The 20,126-nt window shown below is 37.3% G+C and overlaps 1 protein-coding gene across 1 annotated transcript in view; it reads left to right on the top strand.

Moving 5' to 3' along the window:
• The window catches only part of DHRSX (dehydrogenase/reductase X-linked), a 973,969-nt gene that overhangs the window by 706,690 nt on the left and 247,153 nt on the right, over positions 1-20,126 (top strand). The window contains exon 5 of the mRNA XM_053706436.1: positions 7,638-7,845. Coding sequence (XP_053562411.1) covers positions 7,638-7,845 — 208 coding nt within the window. The remainder of the gene's footprint in view (positions 1-7,637; positions 7,846-20,126) is intronic.

The raw sequence follows: 20,126 nt of genomic DNA, 5'->3' as shown, positions 1-20,126 counted from the left end.
GCACCCCTTAAATGCAACAAGCCACCAAAATGACTCACCTTTTTACTTTTAGCCTGCTTTTTAAGACAGACTAAAAGTAAAAAGGTGAGTCATTGTGAACCTCATTTGCATATCTTACCCAGATTCCTTTGCTGCATTGGAAACAGTGTAGTCAGAGAGTTTCTGGGTTTAAAGCAAGTCTTCTGACTTGTTTAGATTTGTAAATGGTTTACACAATGAGTTATTTTCTCTATATTTTGTATTTAGTGGAGGATTTTAAACTCACTTTTCGCCTCCCCATAATTTTATTTTTTGTTATTTATTTATATATATATATATATATATATATATATATATATATATATATATACGTTTATTGAAGTAGCCATGTTAGTCTAGAGATTTAGATATCAAAATAACAAGAGTATTGCATTGAGCAATGATACTTTTTTATTGGACTAACTATACATTTACAAGATGACAAGCTTCCTTTTTCAAGTCTGAAGCAATACTGACCGAATAGATAGAATTTACAGATTATATCTTAAAACACAGGCTAAAAAGACAGAAAGTGTTACAGAGGTCTGAATGCAGGGGGAGGAGGGGTTGTCATAAAAATCATGAGGAGGGTTTAGGAGACAGACACAGATAGTGTCAGTAAAAGATAACAGACAGAGGAAATATATGGTTATACACAAAGCATATACTGACATAAAGCTATATATCAACATAGAATCAATATGTATAAAGATGTGAAATTAGGTATACAGGGGGATATAAGGTAGTCAAAAAAGGAGAAAGGAAAGAAAGAAAAAATAAAGGGAATAATAATAATGACAAACGTGTGGCCATAGGCTTACCTGCGTACCTATGCATAGAGAGTGTGGAATATACAATGTAATTGCTACTGTATATGAAAGTATATTAAAAAAAGTTTTGATAATGGATTGAGAGACCAGAAATGTGGACTCTGGTTTCTTAACCCATTATCAGATTTTTTTTGTAATGTACTTTCATATACTGTAGCAATTGCATTGTATATTCCACACTCTCTATGCATAGGTACGCAGGTAAGCCTATGGCCACACTTTTGTCATTATTATTATTATTCCCCCTTTTTTTTTTTTTCCTTTTTCCTTTTTTGACCATCTTATATTCGCCTGTATAGCTTATTTCACATCTTTATACATATTGATTCTATGTTGATATATAACTTTATGTCAGTATATGCTTTGTGTATAACCATATATTTCCTCTGCCTGTTATCTTTTACTGACACTATCTGTCTGTCTCCCAAACTCCCATCGTGATTTTTAGGACACCCCCCCTCCCCCTGCATTCAGACCTCTGTAACACTTTCTGTCTTTTTAGCCTTTTAAGATATAATCTGTAAATTCCATCAAATTGGTCAGCATTGCTTCAGGCTTGAAAAAGGAAGACACTCTTTCGAAAGCTTGTCATCTTATAAATGTATAGTTAGTCCAATAAAAAAGTATCATTGCTCAAAGCAATACTCTTGTTATTTTTATGTATATATATATATATATATATATATATATATATATATATATATATATATATATATATATATATATATATATATATATATATATATATATATATATTTATATATATATTCATATACAGTATACACACACGTGTGTATGTATATATATATATATATATATATATATATATATATATGTGTGTGTGTGTATGCAATGTTTTAAACTTATAGTTCAATAGAAAATCATAGTTTAAAAGTAGGTGAAGAATTCCACTTTTTGACATTTGGCTTAGTGCTCCTTTAGTTCAGTGCACCTTTGGCTTAGTGCTCAAGTAATATTTATGAGGTTTTTTAGTGCGCCCCATAGATGTAAGGGATTGAGCTCCCCTGCGCTGTCTGACATCCAGAAGGTTTCCACTGAACTCCCTCTATGTTGTGTAAAGCTGTGAATGCTGCATTTTGTCCTGTGTGAGGTGAGGACCCTTTCTTGTGCTAAATTGCACTGTTCCTGTTTAAAGGTATGGCGGAAAAAAGCAGTACTCCTAGTTCTATCTCTGAATATGGGTTTTTTTCCTACTCTGAAGAGGATGCTGCACGCATTGCCACATTTGCTCTGGGACCTAGAGAGTTTTTAAATGCACCGGACAAAGATCTATTTTCCAAAGATTTGGAAAAACTTGTTAAGAGACAGTGTAGTATTCAGCTACATTCTTCTACGTTGGCTGAATACCACCGTGTAAAGCGCATCACAAGAGGAATGCTCTCAAGACTGCAACCTACTTTATTTAAAGATAATGCTGAATTTTGCCAAAGATACCAACAGATTTTGAACAAATGCAGTTTCGACCTAATGATTCTAAATATTGAGTTTTCCAAGATGAAGTTACTTACCCTGGAGGAAAAGGTTAAGTTGCAGGAGGAGCTTCTTCGTGAGGCATCGACCAAGGATGATTTCAAGCAGCTGGTTCAGGCGGCTAAAGATGGTGCAGCGGCGTTCCGGAAGGAAGTGGAGGAACGTAAGCGCCGGAAGTTCAGACGTGACGAGTCTGACTACACAGCAGGAAATGTCTATCGTTGGCAATAGGGTGGCTTTCAGAATCGACCCCGGGCGAAAGCATGGAAGCCACAGCGGGGAAAAAAGCCACGAATGATCCTGCCTCGACTGAAGTGAGTTCTTCTTCAACCTCCTCGGGGGACGACAGTCCAGCTCCAAACGAAGGAGGCGACGGAGCCAAAAACGAGCAAGGAAGTCAGGGACAGGGCATGCAACGGCGAGCACGCCGAGTAAAGAAATAGGTAATATCAACAATGTCATTAACATTTCAAGTTATGTACTTTCTGTTGCAGAACTTTCTGTTTTGTCTAAGGGACTTACTTATTGCCCTGTGGAGGAAGTGGATACTTTTCAATTACAGCTAGATTTACATCGCTTATACAGGACTATTAAACTGAAAGCTTTTTTTGGGGAATCAGAGCCTATTATTAATAATGGCTGTCAAATGGACAAATGTATTTTGGATCCATCTACATTTGGTTTACATGTTAAGAGTCAATTTACCCCTACTGTTTATAATCATTCTGTTGACACATTTATTAATGTTATTAATAAGGAATTTGATATTTTAGTTAATAGGTCCTCTTATTTGGATGTAAAACATAACTTGACTATTGCTGAAAAGGCTGCCCTAGAAAATTTAAAACATAATCCTGATGTCACTATTAAAGGAGCTGATAAGGGCGGAGCAATTGTCGTTATGGATACATCCAAATATAAAGGTGAAATTCTAAGACAATTAAGGGATCAAAGGGTTTATAAGGAACTTGACTGTGATCTTTTATTTGGGTTTATGACTAGAGTTAGGGAGATGCTCAAAACAGCTGTTGATGATGAGATTATCAATGAAAAAATGTATGATTATTTATTTAACCAGAATCCAAAAAACCCTAATTTCTATGTATTACCTAAGATACATAAGGATCTTTGTGATCCACCTGGTCGGCCCATAATGGCTTCTATTGATTCCTTATTCAGCCCAATTTCTAAATTTTTGGAAAAAGCTTTCACTCCTCTAGTAAGACAGGGATGGTCTTTTTTGAAAGGCACTGGTGATTTTTTGAGTAAAATCAGAAGTTTGACTGACCTACCAGAAGACATTATTTTGGCAACTTGGGATGTAAGTAGTTTGTACACTATAATCCCCCATGTTGATGGTTTAAACAGTGCCTGGTCTTCTCTGGTGCGGTCAGGTAAATATTCTGATAGACAAATTAACTTCTTTATGGAGTTATTAGAACTAGTTCTAACTCATAACTATTTCTCTTTTGATGACAGATTTTTCCTGCAGCTACGGGGCACCTCAATGGGTTCAAATGTTGCGCCTGCCTACGCCTGCCTCTATATGGATTAATTAGAGGAACAAGTTGTATATATTGATCCTGAGTTTCATAAGTGTTTGGCTTGGTGGCGGTATATAGATGATCTATTTATCATTTGGCAGGGTGACATTGAATCCATTGAGGTGCTCCGTTTAAGAATAGAAAATAAGGTGCCAGCGGTAAAATTCACTGCCAATTATCATACTAAGAGTGTGGCTTTCCTAGACACTGTGGTTATGCGAGCTGGCAACCACTTTGAGACAGACATTTTTAGAAAGCCTACTGATAAGAATACTTTATTGTCCCGTCAAAGCCATCACCCACCAAGGGTGTTTAAGAGTGTACCAAAATCACAATTTCTTAGAGTGAAGAGGATAGTCTCAGACCCCTTAACCTGTTCATTGCGCTTAGATGAGATGCGCAAGAGGTTTCAAAAAAGAGGTTATTCTTATGGGGAATTGGAGTCTATCAATCTTCAGCCTAAGAAAAATGGGGATGAGATTAAGAAATTGGCCTTTGTTTCTAATTTTAGTAACATTAGTGTTAAATTACATAAAGTAATTTGTAAGAACTGGTTTATGTTAAGGGATTCCATGCCAGACATTAGGGAATTTAAATTTCCACCTTTTTCTTCTTTTAGAAAGGGTAATTCTATTGGTAAGCAGTTGGTTAGGGCTAAGGTTAAGTCCATGAAAAATTTACAAAAGGTTTTTCGACCTGTTGAGAATGGAACTTTTCCCTGTCTCAATTGCTCTCATTGCAATAGTATTATTAAGGGCAATACAATAAGTCATCCCCATTCAAGTAAACTTTTTCATATTAAGGGCCATTTCACCTGTAAATCATCTTATGTGGTTTATGCTCTAAAGTGTCCGTGTGGACTATTATATGTTGGCGAGACGACACAGTGTGTTAAGGAGTGCCTCACCCAACATAAGTCTACAATTAGGAACTCCAAAATGAGACACCTCCCTGTCCCCTATCATTTTTTTGAGAGGAGGCATCAGGTGAATCAGTTAAGGTTTATGGTACTTGATTGTGTTTCTAAAGGAACTATTGGCTTTGACAGGGAAAGGATGTTGCTTAAAAAAGAAGCTATGTGGCTACATAGACTTAGCACGTTACATCCTAGAGGGCTTAATAGAGAGTATCATTTAGCAGGTCTGTTTTAATTTGCTTCAGGTTAGGAAGAGGTCAACAAGTAAAATAATAATATAAAAAAATAAAAAATAACATCCAAAATGTATGAAATGTATGCATAATACAGGGAGTGCAGAATTATTAGGCAAATTAGTATTTTGACCACATCATCCTCTTTATGCATGTTGTCTTACTCCAAGCTGTATAGGCTCGAAATCCTACTACCAATTAAGCAATTTAGGTGATGTGCATCTCTGTAATGAGAAGGGGTGTGGTCTAATGACATCAACACCCTATATCAGGTGTGCATAATTATTAGGCAACTTCCTTTCCTTTGGCAAAATGGGTCAAAAGAAGGACTTGACAGTCTCAGAAAAGTCAAAAATAGTGAGATATCTTGCAGAGGGATGCAGCACTCTTAAAATTGCAAAGCTTCCGAAGCGTGATCATCGAACAATCAAGCGTTTCATTAAAAATAGTCAACAGGGTCGCAAGAAGAGTGTGGAAAAACTAAGGCGCAAAATAACTGCCCATGAACTGAGAAAAGTCAAGCGTGCAGCTGCCAAGATGCCAATTGCCACCAGTTTGGCCATATTTCAGAGCTGCAACATCACTGGAGTGCCCAAAAGCACAAGGTGTGCAATACTCAGAGACATGGCCAAGGTAAGAAAGGCTGAAAGACGACCACCACTGAACAAGACACACAAGCTGAAACGTCAAGACTGGACCAAGAAATATCTCAAGACTGATTTTTCTAAGGTTTAATGAGAGTGAGTCTTGATGGGCCAGATGGATGGGCCTGTGGCTGGATTGGTAAAGGGCAGAGAGCTCCAGTCCGACTCAGACGCCAGCAAGGTGGAGGTGGAGTACTGGTTTGGGCTGGTATCATCAAAGATGAGCTTGTGGGGCCTTTTCGGGTTGAGGATGGAGTCAAGCTCAACTCCTAGTCCTACTGCCAGTTTCTGGAAGACACCTTCTTCAAGCAGTGGTACAGGAAGAAGTCTGCATCCTTCAAGAAAAACATGATTTTCATGCAGGACAATGCTCCATCACACGCGTCCAAGTACTCCACAGCATGGCTGGCAAGAAAGGGTATAAAAGAAGAAAATCTAATGACATGGCCTCCTTGTTCACCTGATCTGAACCCCATTGAGAACCTGTGGTCCATCATCAAATGTGAGATTTACAAGGAGGGAAAACAGTACACCTCTGAACAGTGTCTGGGAGGCTGTGGTTGCTGCTGCACGCAATGTTGATGGTGAACAGATCAAAACACTGACAGAATCCATGGATGGCAGGCTTTTGAGTGTCCTTGCAAAGAAAGGTGGCTATATTGGTCACTGATTTGTTTTTGTTTGTTTTTTTGAATGTCAGAAATGTATATTTGTGAATGTTGAGATGTTATATTGGTTTCACTGGTAAAAATAAATAATTGAAATGGGTATATATTTGTTTTTTGTTAAGTTGCCTAATAATTATGCACAGTAATAGTCACCTGCACACACAGATATCCCCCTAAAATAGCTATAACTAAAAACAAACTAAAAACTACTTCCAAAACTATTCAGCTTTGATATTAATGAGTTTTTTGGGTTCATTGAGAACATGGTTGTTGTTCAATAATAAAATTAATCCTCAAAAATACAACTTGCCTAATAATTCTGCACTCCCTGCATGTGATTAAACGGTCGTTAGAAAATGAGAGATTAGCTTGTAGTTCATGTGATAATATAAATTGGAATTTGTTAAGAATTATAGGCAATATTCATACATAGTGTGATAAGTAGTATTATGTGACATTTAAATATTTAATGGCAATGAGAATGGGTGTATAGTGTTATTACTTTAAATTGCACAATAGGTGTGCTTTCTTTTCTTGATGATGTCATAATTGTTAATTGGGGGTGGGTCTATATGGCTATATAAGGTGTACATTTGGCATTTGTTTGTATTGAGCCTGAGGAGGGGGTAATTTACCCCGAAACGTTGCTCTTTGTGTACTGCTGCCTACAGTAAAAAAACTTTGATTGGAACTGATTCCTGAGTGTCTGCCTAATTTCTTTTACATAGTTTAAAAGTAGGTGAAAAATTCCACTATTTGACATTTAATTTAGTGCTCCTTTAGTTCAGTGCACCTTTGGCTTAGTGCTCAAGTAATATTTATGAGGTTTTTTAGTGCGCCCCATAGAAGTAAGGGATTGAGCTCCCCTGCGCTGTCTGACATCCAGAAGGTTTCCACTGGAAATCTAGCCCTTTGTGTTTAACTCATTCAAAAGGGTTAAAAGCACAATCAATCATTTTTTTGAAAACAAAATGTTCTAACTAGATACATTATTTTAAAGAATATGAAACCCACATTTTTTATTTCATGATTCAGATAGAGCTGGGAGTTTTAAGCAACTTTCTAATTTACTCCTATTATCAATTTTTCTCATCATGAAATAAAAAAAATTGTGTTTAATATCCCTTTAATTCTAATGTAGAATATTCCTTTCAGTTATAACATTTTCAGTTTTTTTTTAATATGTGTTTAGGTTTTGGAAATTTAGTAAATATTTAGTAAAATAACAAGTATGCTGTAGAGCAAAAATGTATTTTATTTTCTCTTTTACACACTCATTTTGCTTTCTTCTAGCTGGCGTGATGTTGGTACCTGAGAGGAAGACAGTGGATGGCTTTGAGGAACACTTTGGCTTGAATTATCTCGGACATTTCTTGCTAACAAATCTGTTACTAGAAACTCTTGCATATTCTGGGACTTCTAGCTGTAGTGCTCGTGTTGTCACTATGTCATCAGCAACCCATTATGCTGGAAAGTTGAACTTTGATGATTTGCAAAGCAGGTAAAAATATTACTTCTATAACTCAGTTATGAGCATTTAATATTGCATAAGTCTGAGGTAGTATTACTGACATCACATCTCTTACTTGCCAAAAAAGCAGTCAGTCAGTATATATGCACATATACAATATAGCCCTTTCCATTCAAACAACTAGCTTTTAACCCTTACAAAAAAAAATAGGAATATGTATATGAATATTTTTTTTCAGATAGTGTATATATGAGTGTAACACTTTATTTTAATGTATTTATGTTGTGTTTGGTGCATATTTGTTTTTTTACCCCTTACACTTTACGCTAGGTCTTCACTCGCACAAATTTAGTTTGTGCTCAAGCAAACACATTTACTTTCAACTTGTAATACATGCGCAAGTTAGCTCATTTATGACATTGGTTAATGCAACACTTATAATCCAGCCCTATGTGTTTAAACCCTGTAAAAGGTTAAACATTTAGTTTAAATTCTGCTCCAGATCAGCAATGAGATCTAGCTGTATACGTTTGGTGATCCAATGATACCAGCATTGCTACTCCAGAACTTTTCAACAAAGGATACTATGAGAATGAAGTAGAAGTAAACTGGAAAGTTATTTAAAATGAAATGCTCTGCCTGAATCTTGAATTTGGACTTTCTTGTCCCTTTTAGTGCCTAGCAGCCAAGGAGATCTGACATTTGTTTTCCTTCAGCATATAGGATATAACCTGTTGCATTAGCACCAGTCACTTGCTTGCACTTATATCCCTAAGAAATAGAAAGAGAAACTACCAACATCTTTATCCATGCATTTGTTTTTTTGAGACTCATTAATTTGTCTATCACTAAATTATTTGCACATATAAATCAGTCAACAGCAGCTTTCAAAAACTGACACCAGTGTCATTTCACTTGGTTCCATAAATGTAAGTCATAAATTGGTCATTGTGTTGCATGAGAGAGCTAGTAGAAACCATAAGGTCACTCAGTATTAGGTGAGTGGTATCAGTTCAGGTGTAGACTCGAGTGATGTGTATGTGACACTATTGCAACACACTAGATTGGACCCAGGACTTAATCAATAAAAGTAGTCAACAGTCCACGTCAAGACCAGTACAGGTAAACAGGAACCGGATCAGAACCAAGAGGAGGTCAGGAGAAGCCAGAGGTCAAAACACAATCAAGAAAGTACAAGATCAGAATCCACAAACCAAGGCCAGGAGTGTAGGTCAGGTAATATGGATAAGCAGGAGAAGAGACAGAATTCAGAAGAACAGTCAAAATTAAAGCCAAAGTTCTTTATCATAAACAGCAACAATAAGCACATCCAGGATAATACTATCAACAAAAAGCTCCTAAAATAACAAACATGAATTGTGACAATTAGTCACTTGTTTAGTTATTAGTCAGTGACAATTTTGTCAGAAATTTGGACGCATTAGGATTATTCTTTGCTTTAGTATGAGCCAGTTAGTCGCTGGCACTAATATCAGCCATATACCTTCATTAGTATGATTTTCTTGCTTGCCCTAGAATTAGTCATATGCACAATTGCCACCCTGTATACACTAGTGTCTGTCAGTAACACTTGTCACGTGTTTTTCTCTGTTTACTTGTTTACAAAGTATCATTTAAACATTTAATATTTTCAGTAGTGTATTAATTAAGACTAAGGGGCCTAGTTATCAAGCCGTCAACCTCAAATACGCTGGAATTCCGCAGCGTATTTGTGGCGAGGCTGATTCGCCTTAGTTATCAAAGGCTAGAGACCGGCAAAAGTAGAATTTTGTGACGTAAACTTCGATCCGCCGGACTCAGTCCGACACAAATCGATTCTTACGTCACTCCAGATGTTCCGCACACAAGTTCGGCACAATCTGACTACTTTTGCTAGTTATCAAAAAACTAGCAGGTACGCTCGGCACTTTTCCGGCCCAGCGTACCTGGTTTTCAAACCGCCATCCTGGAGGCGGCAGATCCCATAGGAATCAATGGGAGTCTGACCATAGCGAAAGTACAAGTTCGCTGCTGCCAGACATCCCATTGATTCCTATGGGAGCTGTCTACACCTAACACCCTAACATGTACCCCGAGTCTAAACACCACTAATCTGTCCCCCCTACACCGCCGCAACTAAATAAATGTATTACCCCCTAAACCGCCGCTCCCGGAGCCCACCGCAAGCTACTCTATACATATTAACCCCTAAACCGCCGCTCCCTGACCACGCCGCAACTATAATAAATGTATTAACCCCTAAACCGCCGCTCCCGGAGCCCACCGCAAGCTACTCTATACATATTAACCACTAAACCACCGCTCCCTGACCCCGCCGCAACTATAATAAATGTATTAACCCCTAAACCGCCGCTCCCGGAGCCCACCGCAAGCTACTCTATACATATTAACCCCTAAACCGCCGCTCCCGGAGCCCACTGCCACCTACATTATACCTAGTAACCCCTATCCTGCCCCCCCTATACCGCCGCCCTCTATAATAAAGTTATTAACCCCTATCCTGCCGATCCCGCACCTCGCCGCAACCAAATAAATAGTTTAACCCCTAAACCACCGCTCCCGGACCCTGCCGCAACCTATATTAAATTTATTAACCCCTAATCTGCCCGCCCTACACCGCCACCTATAATACATTTATTAACCCCTATCCTACCCCCCACTGCAACCCGCCACTGTAATAAATTTATTAACCCCTAAACCTAAGTCTAACACTAACCCTAACACCCCCCTAACTTAAATATTAATTAAATAAATCTATATAATATTTCTATTATGAACTAAATTAATCCTATTTAAAACTAAATACTTACCTGTAAAATAAACCCTAAGATAGCTACAATGTAATTAATAATTATATTGTAGCTAGCTTAGGATTTATATTTATTTTACAGGTAACTTTGTATTTATTTTAGCTAGTTAGAATAGTTATTAAATAGTTATTATTTAATAACTACCTAGCTGAAAGAAATACAAAATTACCTGTAAAATAAATCCTAACCTAAGTTACAATTAAACCTAACACTACACTATCATTAAATAAATTAACTACAAATAACTACAATTAAATACAATTACATAAACTAACTAAAGTGCAAAAAAAAAAAGCTAAGTTACAAAAAATAAAAAAAATAAGTTACAAACATTTTAAAAATATTACAACAATTTTAAGCTAATTACACCTAATCTAAGCCCCCTAATAAAATAGCAAAGCCCCCCAAAATAAAAAAAATGCCCTACCCTATTCTAAATTAAAAAAGTTCAAAGCTCTTTTACCTTACCAGCCCTTAAAAGGGCCTTTTGTGGGGGCATGCCCCAAAGAAAACTGCTCTTTTGCCTGTAAAAGAAAAATACAACCCCCCCCCAACATTAAAACCCACCACCCACATACCCCTAATCTAACCCAAACCCCCCTTAAAAAAACCTAACACTAATCCCCTGAAGATCATCCTACCTTTAGTGGACTTCACTCAGCCGAGCAGCGATGGAACCGAAGAGGAGATCCGGAGCGGCAGAAGTGATCATCCAAGGGGCGCTGAAGAAATCTTCCATCCGATGAAGTGATCCTCCAGTCGGCGCTGAAGAAGTCTTCCATCCGGGCGATGTCATCTTCCAAGAGGCACTGAAGAAGTCTTCTATCCGGGCGATGTCATCTTCCAAGCGGGGTCTTCAATCTTCATCCCGCCGACGCGGAACATCCTTCTTTACCGACGGACTACCGACGAATGAAGGCTCCTTTAAGGGACGTCATCCAAGATGGCGTCCCTTCAATTCCGATTGGCTGATAGGATTCTATCAGCCAATCGGAATTAAGGTAGGAAAAATCTGATTGGCTGATTGAATAAGCCAATCAGATTCAAGTTCAATCCAATTGGCTGATCCAATCAGCCAATCAGATTGAGCTCGCATTCTATTGGCTGTTCCGATCGGAATTGAAGGGACGCCATCTTGGATGACGTCCCTTAAAGGAGCCTTCATTCGTCGGTAGTCCGTCGGTAAAGAAGTATGTTCCGCGTCGGCGGGATGAAGATTGAAGACCCCGCTTGGAAGATGACATCGCCCGGATAGAAGACTTCTTCAGCGCCTCTTGGAAGATGACATCGCCCGGATGGAAGACTTCTTCAGCGCCGACTGGAGGATCACTTCATCGGATGGAAGATTTCTTCAGCGCCCCTTGAATGATCACTTCTGACGCTCCGGATCTCCTCTTCGGTTCCATCGCTGCTCGGCTGCATGAAGACGACTAAAGGTAGGATGATCAGGGGATTAGGGTTATTTTAAGGGGGGTTTAGGTTAGATTAGGGGTATGTGGGTGGTGGGTTTTAATGTTGGGGGGGTTGTATTTTTCTTTTACAGGCAAAAGAGCTGAATTCTTTGATGCATGCCCCCACAAAAGGCCCTTTTAAGGGCTGGTAAGGTAAAAGAGCTTTGAACTTTTTTAATTTAGAATAGGGTAGGGCATTTTTTTATTTTGGGGGGCTTTGTTATTTTATTAGGGGGCTTAGATTAGGTGTAATTAGCTTAAAATTGTTGTAATATTTTTTAAATGTTTGTAACTTATTTTTTTTATTTTTTGTAACTTAGCTTTTTTTTTTGTACTTTAGTTAGTTTATGTAATTGTATTTAATTGTAGTTATTTGTAGTTAATTTATTTAATTCATTTAATGATAGTGTAGTGTTAGGTGTAATTGTAACTTAGGTTAGGATTTATTTTACAGGTAAATTTCTCTTTATTTTAGCTAGGTAGCTATTAAATAGTTAATAACTATTTAATAGCTATTGTACCTAGTTAAAGTAAATTGAAAGTTGCCTGTAAAATAAAAATAAATCCTAAGATAGCTACAATATAATTTTTATTTATATCGTAGCTCTATTAGGGTTTATTTTAAAGGTAAGTATTTAGTTTTAAATAGGATTAATTTAGTTCATAATAGAAATATTATTTAGATTTATTTAATTAATATTTAAGTTAGGGGGGTTTTAGGGTTAGTGTTAGACTTAGGTTTAGGGGTTAATAATTTTATTACAGTGGCGGCGGTGTAGTGGGGGGCAGGATAGGGGTTAATAAATTTATTATAGGTGGCGACGGTGTGGGGGGGCAGGATAGGGGTTAATAAATTTAATATAGGTTGCGGCAGGGTCGGGGAGCGGCGGTTTAGGGGTTAAACTATTTATTTAGTTGCAGCGAGGTGCGGGATCAGCAGGATAGGGGTTAATAACTTTATTATTGAGGGCGACGGTATAGGGGGGTAGGATAGGGGTTACTAGGTATAATGTAGGTGGCAGCGGTGTCCGGGAGCGGCGGTTTAGGGGTTAATACATTTATAAGAGTTGTGGCGGGGTCTAGGAGCGGCGGTTTAGGGGTTAATACATTTATAAGAGTTGCGGCGGGGTCTAGGAGTGGCGGTTTAGGGGTTAGTAACTTTATTTAGTTGCGGGAGGCTCCGGGGGCGCCGGTATAGGGGGTAGGACAGTGTAGTTAGTGTGGGTGCTTAGTGACAGGGGTATCAATAAAGCTGTAAAAAAGCCGAAGAGCAGCGAGATCGGATGAGTGATAACTCTCACAGTCCGCTGCTCATCGCCCCGTACTTGGTGCGCGGCTTTTTGCCAGCTTTTTTGATAACTTAGGCGAATTTTTGCAGGTCCGCGGCGGAGATGTGAGGCGAGCTTAGGCGGGCGTATTGGGCCGGCGAAGGCAGGAAAAGTAGACAAGTTGATAACTACCGACCCTAAGCATGTTATGTAATACATAATTTGCATGTTATATTTAAAGTATATATTATGTGTAAACAATATTATGCATTTAGCATTCTTCATAGCAGTTCTGTACATTGTGCTCTGGATACTGGCTAGTGACACACACATAGCTATTACTAATCAGTAAGATTATTGTAAGACATTTCCAGTATTTCTGTATTTGAATAACACTTGCATTTGCCTTTTGTAAGAAAAAAGAGTTATTTTTTGTCGTTCACAAACTATTGACTAGATTACGAGTTTTGCGGTATTAGTGAAAAAGCAGCGTTATGGCTCTTTTTCACTACCTCTGGTATTACGAGTCTTGTCGGTATATCTGTACCGCACACTTTTCTGTCCGTAACGCAACGTAACTACCACAGCTTTCAATGGGACTTCCAGTATTACGAGTTTGCCTGTCCGGCCAAAAAGTGAGCGGTACAGCCTATACCGTCAAGATCCGTACAGTAAACTGAAAGTCAGTAGTTATTGCTTTTATGTTACAAAGCCGTAACATAAAACTCATAACTAAAGTGCTAAAAAGTGCACTAACACCATAAACTACCTATTAACCCCTAAACCGAGGCCCTCCCGCATCGCAAACACTAAAATAAAATTATTAACCCCTAATCTGCCACTCCGGACATCACCGCCACTATAATAAACATATTTACCCCTAAACCGCTGCACTCCTGCATCGTAAACACTACTTAAATATTATTAACCCCTAATCTGCTGTCCCTAACATTGCCGCCACTATACTAAAGTTATTAACCCCTAACCCTAAGTCTAACCCTAAAACCCCTAACGTTAATATAAATAAAATAAATCTAAATAAAAATTACTATCATTAACTAAATAATAGCTATTTAAAACTAAATACTTACCTGTAAAATAAAACCTAAGCTAGCTACAATATAACTAATAGCTACATTGTAGCTAGCTTAGGTTTTATTTCTATTTCACAGGCAAGTTTGTATTTATTTTAACTAGGTAGACTAGTTACTAAATATTTAATAACTATTTACTAGCTACCTAGCTAAAATAAATACAAATTTACCTGTAAAATAAAACCTAACCTGAGTTACACTAACACCTAACCTTATACTACAATTAAATAAATTACATTAATTAAATACAATTAACTAAATTACAAAAAAAAAAACCCACTAAATTACACAAAACAAAAAAGAAATTATCAAATATTTAAACTAATTACACCTAATCTAATAGCCCTTTGCAAATAAAATGCCCCCCCAAAATAAAAAAAAACCCTAGCCTACAATAAACTACCAATGGCCCTTAAAAGGGCCTTTTGCAGGGCATTGCCCCAAAGAAATCAGCTATTTTACCTGTAAAAAATTAATACAAACAACCCCCCAACTGTAAAACCCACCACCCACACAACCAAACCCCCCAAATAAAATCCTATCTAAAAAAACCTAAGCTCTCCATTGCTCTGAAAAGGGAATTTGTATGGGCATTGCCCTTAAAAGTGCATTTAGCTCTTTTTCTGCCCAAACCCTAAGCTAAAAATAAAACCCACCCAATAAACCCTTAAAAAAACTAACACTAACCCCCGAAGATCCACTTACAGTTTTTGAAGACCGGACATCCATCCTCAACGAAGCCGGGAGAAGTCTTCATCCAAGCGGCAAGAAGTCCTCAACAAAGCTGGGAGAGGTCTTCATCCAAGCGGCAAGAAGTGGTCCTCCAGACGGGCAGAAGTTTCATCCAGACGGCATCTTCTATCTTCATCCTTCCGACGAGAAGCGGCTCCATCTTCAAGACATCCGGCGTAGAGCATTCACTTTTTTCCACGGCTCTTCAAGAATGAATTCTCCTTTAAATGACGTCATCCAAGATGGCATCCCTTGAATTCCGATTGGCTGATAGAATTCTATCAGCCAATCGGAATTAAAGGTGAAAAAATCCTATTGGCTGATCCACTTAGCCTATTAGCGTGAGCTCACATTCTATTGGCTGTTCCAATAAGCCAATAGAATGCAAGCTCAATCCTATTGGCTGATTGGATCAGCCAATAGGATTGAAGCTCAATCCTATTGGCTGATTGCATGATATTCTTTGTTGAAGAGATACCTAGGTAGGCATCTGGAGCACTACATGGCAGGAAATAGTGTTACCATCTAGTGCTCTTACAAATGGATAATAATCTTGCAAAACTGCTGACTTATAGTACTGCAGAAATGGTCCGGCTCCTAAGTATATGTCCCTGCTTTTCAACAAAAGATACCAAGAGAACAAATAAAAATTAATAATAGAAGAAAGTAAGAAAGTAGTTTAAAATCATATGCTCTGCCTGAATCATGAAAGATAAAAATGTGGGTTTCATATCCCTTTAAAGGAAACTATTTCCACTCTACTTCATGAAATGCAATTTTAGAGCATTTTATGTAACATTGTTAGCAGTTTACATTCCCACATCTGGGAAACGCTTTCTTTACTGATGCACTTTCAAAACGCTTCATAAATTGCATTCTGCAGAGATCACTGGGTTATGGATGACATTTTAGTATATTGTTTATTTTGCTTCAAAATATAAATTATATTTTATGAGTTTTATGCAGAAATGTACCAGTCCTATGGAAATGCAGCAGTAGCTTATTGAGTCATAGGGGTAGATTTATCAAATAGCATACGCTGTCAGCATTTATCATTGCACAAGCATTTCTGGTGAAATGCTTGTGCAATGCCGCCCCCTGCACATTCGCAGCCAATTGACCGCTAGCAGGGGGTGTCAATCATGCCGATCATATCTGATCGGGATAATTTCCTAAAAGGTGGCGGACAAGTTAATGAGTATCGATCTTATGATCACTGGTTCTTAACTTTGGTTTTGGGCGAGCCGGAAACCGTGGGCATAGAGAGCAGCATCCGCTGTTTGATAAATCTTCCCCATAGACTTCATATCTCTAAATCAGCACTCCTTTTTTGACACATTAATTTTAAGATCTCTCAACATGTCATTGTAGTCATAAATGTACTCTCAGATATTGATATTATTTGTGCTTATGTTTACATATTTGATAGTTTAAAGATTTTGGTTTAATTTTTTAAATAGTTTTATTCAAGTGGGGTGTGCATGTGTTTATTTAAAGGTGTACTCACCTGGTGCCCCAATAAAAAACATTTTTATAAATTAGACTTAAATCAGTAGAAGACAATTTCCAAACTGGATTAAGTTGTTAAGGCTGCTGAACCTAGAAACAAATGTGAAAAAGGTGTGAAAGGATTTTCTGACAGAGATCTTTATTAACAGATTGATTAATAGACCCCATTTTTTTAATGGATTTGAATGGCTTCCAATTTGAAAACTCCATAAACTGTCTGAAACATTTTACTTCAGAGAAATTTGTTCACACTATACCATTGGCTTACACAAATGTGTGTGTATTTTCTAACCAATTTGGCATTTATATACAGATTTAGGTGCAATATCAAACTAATAAAATCAGCATTCAATTAATTGTAATTTGTCTCCAACTACTATGAGAAATTGTATACAAATGCTATAACACCCTTGGTAGGTCTAGTTTTAGACCGCAATTAAAATACAATTGGATGTAATTAAAATATAGTTTTAAATATTTTAAATACTCATTTGACAAGGCAAAATGCATGGTGTGTTTTATATATATATATATATATATATATATATACACAGTATATATATATATCTATATATATACACAGTATATATATATATCTTTAATCTTTTTAAATATCTTGTTATTTATGTTGCTTTAGTAATTGTAATATTTTTAATTGACATGATTAGCAGTCTATTGTATACTGTAATTGCATTATTGGCTATAACACTTTGAGAAAGACACACAATTATTTGAGAATACAATATAAAATATTTCATTATGAGTAATAAAAAATCTTTGCAACATACTTTTATTTATTGTGCCACTCTTTGCGTGTAATTTAACTCCAAAAATTGTTCCAATACTGATAATTTGAAGTTTTCACAAGTCTAACCCTTCAACATATCTGACACTAATTGGCCACATCAGAGGTGATAATACAAGATAATGTAAACAATGTGTTCTAAGCTAATAAAATGAGAGTGGTTAGCCATGTCTACTGTTTCTAACAGGATGTTAAAGTATTCTGGAAATTGTCACACTAGGCATAAATATTAATTTACGGCAAGACCACAGAAAAGTCTTGTGGTTTATAATGGATTGGAATAACACTGTCAATTTTCTCAAAAGTGTCACACTATGCAGGTATATTAAAGGGACAGTCTAGGCCAAAATAAACTTTCATGATTCAGATAGAGCATGTAATTTTAAACAATTTTCCAATTTACTTTTATCACCAATTTTGCTTTGTTCTCTTGGTATTCTTAGTTGAAAGCTTAACCTAGGAGGTTCATATGCTAATTTCTTAGACCTTGAAGGCCACCTCTTTTCAGAATGCATTTTAACAGTTTTTCACCACTAGAGGGTGTTAGTTCACGTATTTCATATAGATAACACTGTGCTTGTGCACGTGAAGTTATCTGGGAGCAGGCACTGATTGGCTAGACTGCAAGTCTGTCAAAAGAACTGAAAAAAGGGGCAGTTAGCAGAGGCTTAGATACAAGATAATCACAGAGGTTAAAAGTATATTATTATAACTGTGTTGGTTATGCAAAACTGGGGAATAGGTAATAAAGGGATTATCTATCTTTTAAAACAATAAAAAAACTGGTGTAGACTGTCCCTTTAATTTACAGCAAGACCACAGAAAAGTCTTGTGGTTTATAATGGATTGTAGTACCACTATCACATTTCTCAATTCAAAGCACTGGGGAACAGTTTTCTTTCAATGAGTATGTTCAGCATATAACATATTCCGCAGTTCTAAAATATAGATTAATCTTGGTAACATTTAAAGAAGAAAACTACCAATTTGAGTTGCCATCTAGCTAAGTGGGCTTTAATGAGCTTATATACTTCCTTCAATGTTGTTGGTGCTTTAACCTTCATAGTTGTATTCATTAAAGTAATTATTAATGCAATGTATGTCATTACAATCCTCCATCACCTGCCATGAGTTGAATAATTCCTTCCTTAGATTTTCTACTTACACTGATAAATCTTCTCTTCTTCATGGCTCATGAGATTCCAAATTGACTGCTTAAAACCCTCTACACTGATCCATAAACTATATTTTGGAGGAAAAATATATGAGCTATTTTTTTTTAACATTCTATTAGATACGGCTAGATTTAGAGTTCGGCGGTAGCCGTCAAAACCAGCGTTAGAGGCTCCTAACGCTGGTTTTGGGCTACCGCTGGTATTTAGAGTCAGTGATTAAAGGGTCTAACGCTCACTTTACAGCCGCGACTTTTCCATACCGCAGATCCCCCTACGCCATTTGCGTAGCCTATCTTTTCAATGGGATCTTCCTAACGCCGGTATTTAGAGTCGTTTCTGCAGTGAGCGTTAGAGCTCTAACGACAAGATTCCAGCCGCCTGAAAATAGCAGGAGTTAAGAGCTTTCTGGCTAACGCCGGTTTATAAAGCTCTTAACTACTGTACCCTAAAGTACACTAACACCCATAAACTACCTATGTACCCCTAAACCGAGGTCCCCCCACATCGCCGCCACTCGATTAAAATTTTTAACCCCTAATCTGCCGACCGCCACCTACGTTATACTTATGTACCCCTAATCTGCTGCCCCTAACACCGCCGACCCCTGTATTATATCTATTAACCCCTAACTTGCCCCCCACAACGTCGCCGCAAGCTACTTAAAATAATTAACCCCTAATCTTCCGACCGCAAATCGCCGCCACCTACGTTATTCCTATGTACCCCTAATCTGCTACCCCTAACATCGCCGACCCCTATGTTATATTTATTAACCCCTAATCTGCCCCCCACAACGTCGCCGACACCTACCTACACTTATTAACCCCTAATCTGCCGAGCGGACCTGAGCGCTACTATAATAAAGTTATTAACCCCTAATCCGCCTCACTAACCCTATCATAAATAGTATTAACCCCTAATCTGCCCTCCCTAACATCGCCGACACCTACCTTCAATTATTAACCCCTAATCTTCCGATCGGAGCTCACCGCTATTCTAATAAATGTATTAACCCCTAAAGCTAAGTCTAACCCTAACACTAACACCCCCCTAAGTTAAATATAATTTTTATCTAACGAAATAAATTAACTCTTATTAAATAAATAATTCCTATTTAAAGCTAAATACTTACCTGTAAAATAAATCCTAATATAGCTACAATATAATTTATAATTATATTATAGCTATTTTAGGATTAATATTTATTTTACAGGCAACTTTGTAATTATTTTAACCAGGTACAATAGCTATTAAATAGTTAAGAACTATTTAATAGTTACCTAGTTAAAATAATAACAAATTTGATCTTGATTCTGATTGGCTGATTCCATCAGCCAATCAGAAAATTCCTACCTTAATTCCGATTGGCTGATAGAATCCTATCAGCCAATCGGAATTCGAGGGACGCCATCTTGGATGACGTCCCTTAAAGGAACCGTCATTCGT

Source organism: Bombina bombina, chromosome 3, assembly GCF_027579735.1.
Source record: "Bombina bombina isolate aBomBom1 chromosome 3, aBomBom1.pri, whole genome shotgun sequence".
Lineage (NCBI taxonomy): Eukaryota > Metazoa > Chordata > Amphibia > Anura > Bombinatoridae > Bombina > Bombina bombina.
Note: the sequence above shows the minus strand (reverse complement) of the source record. Positions and strands in the feature narration are given on the sequence as shown.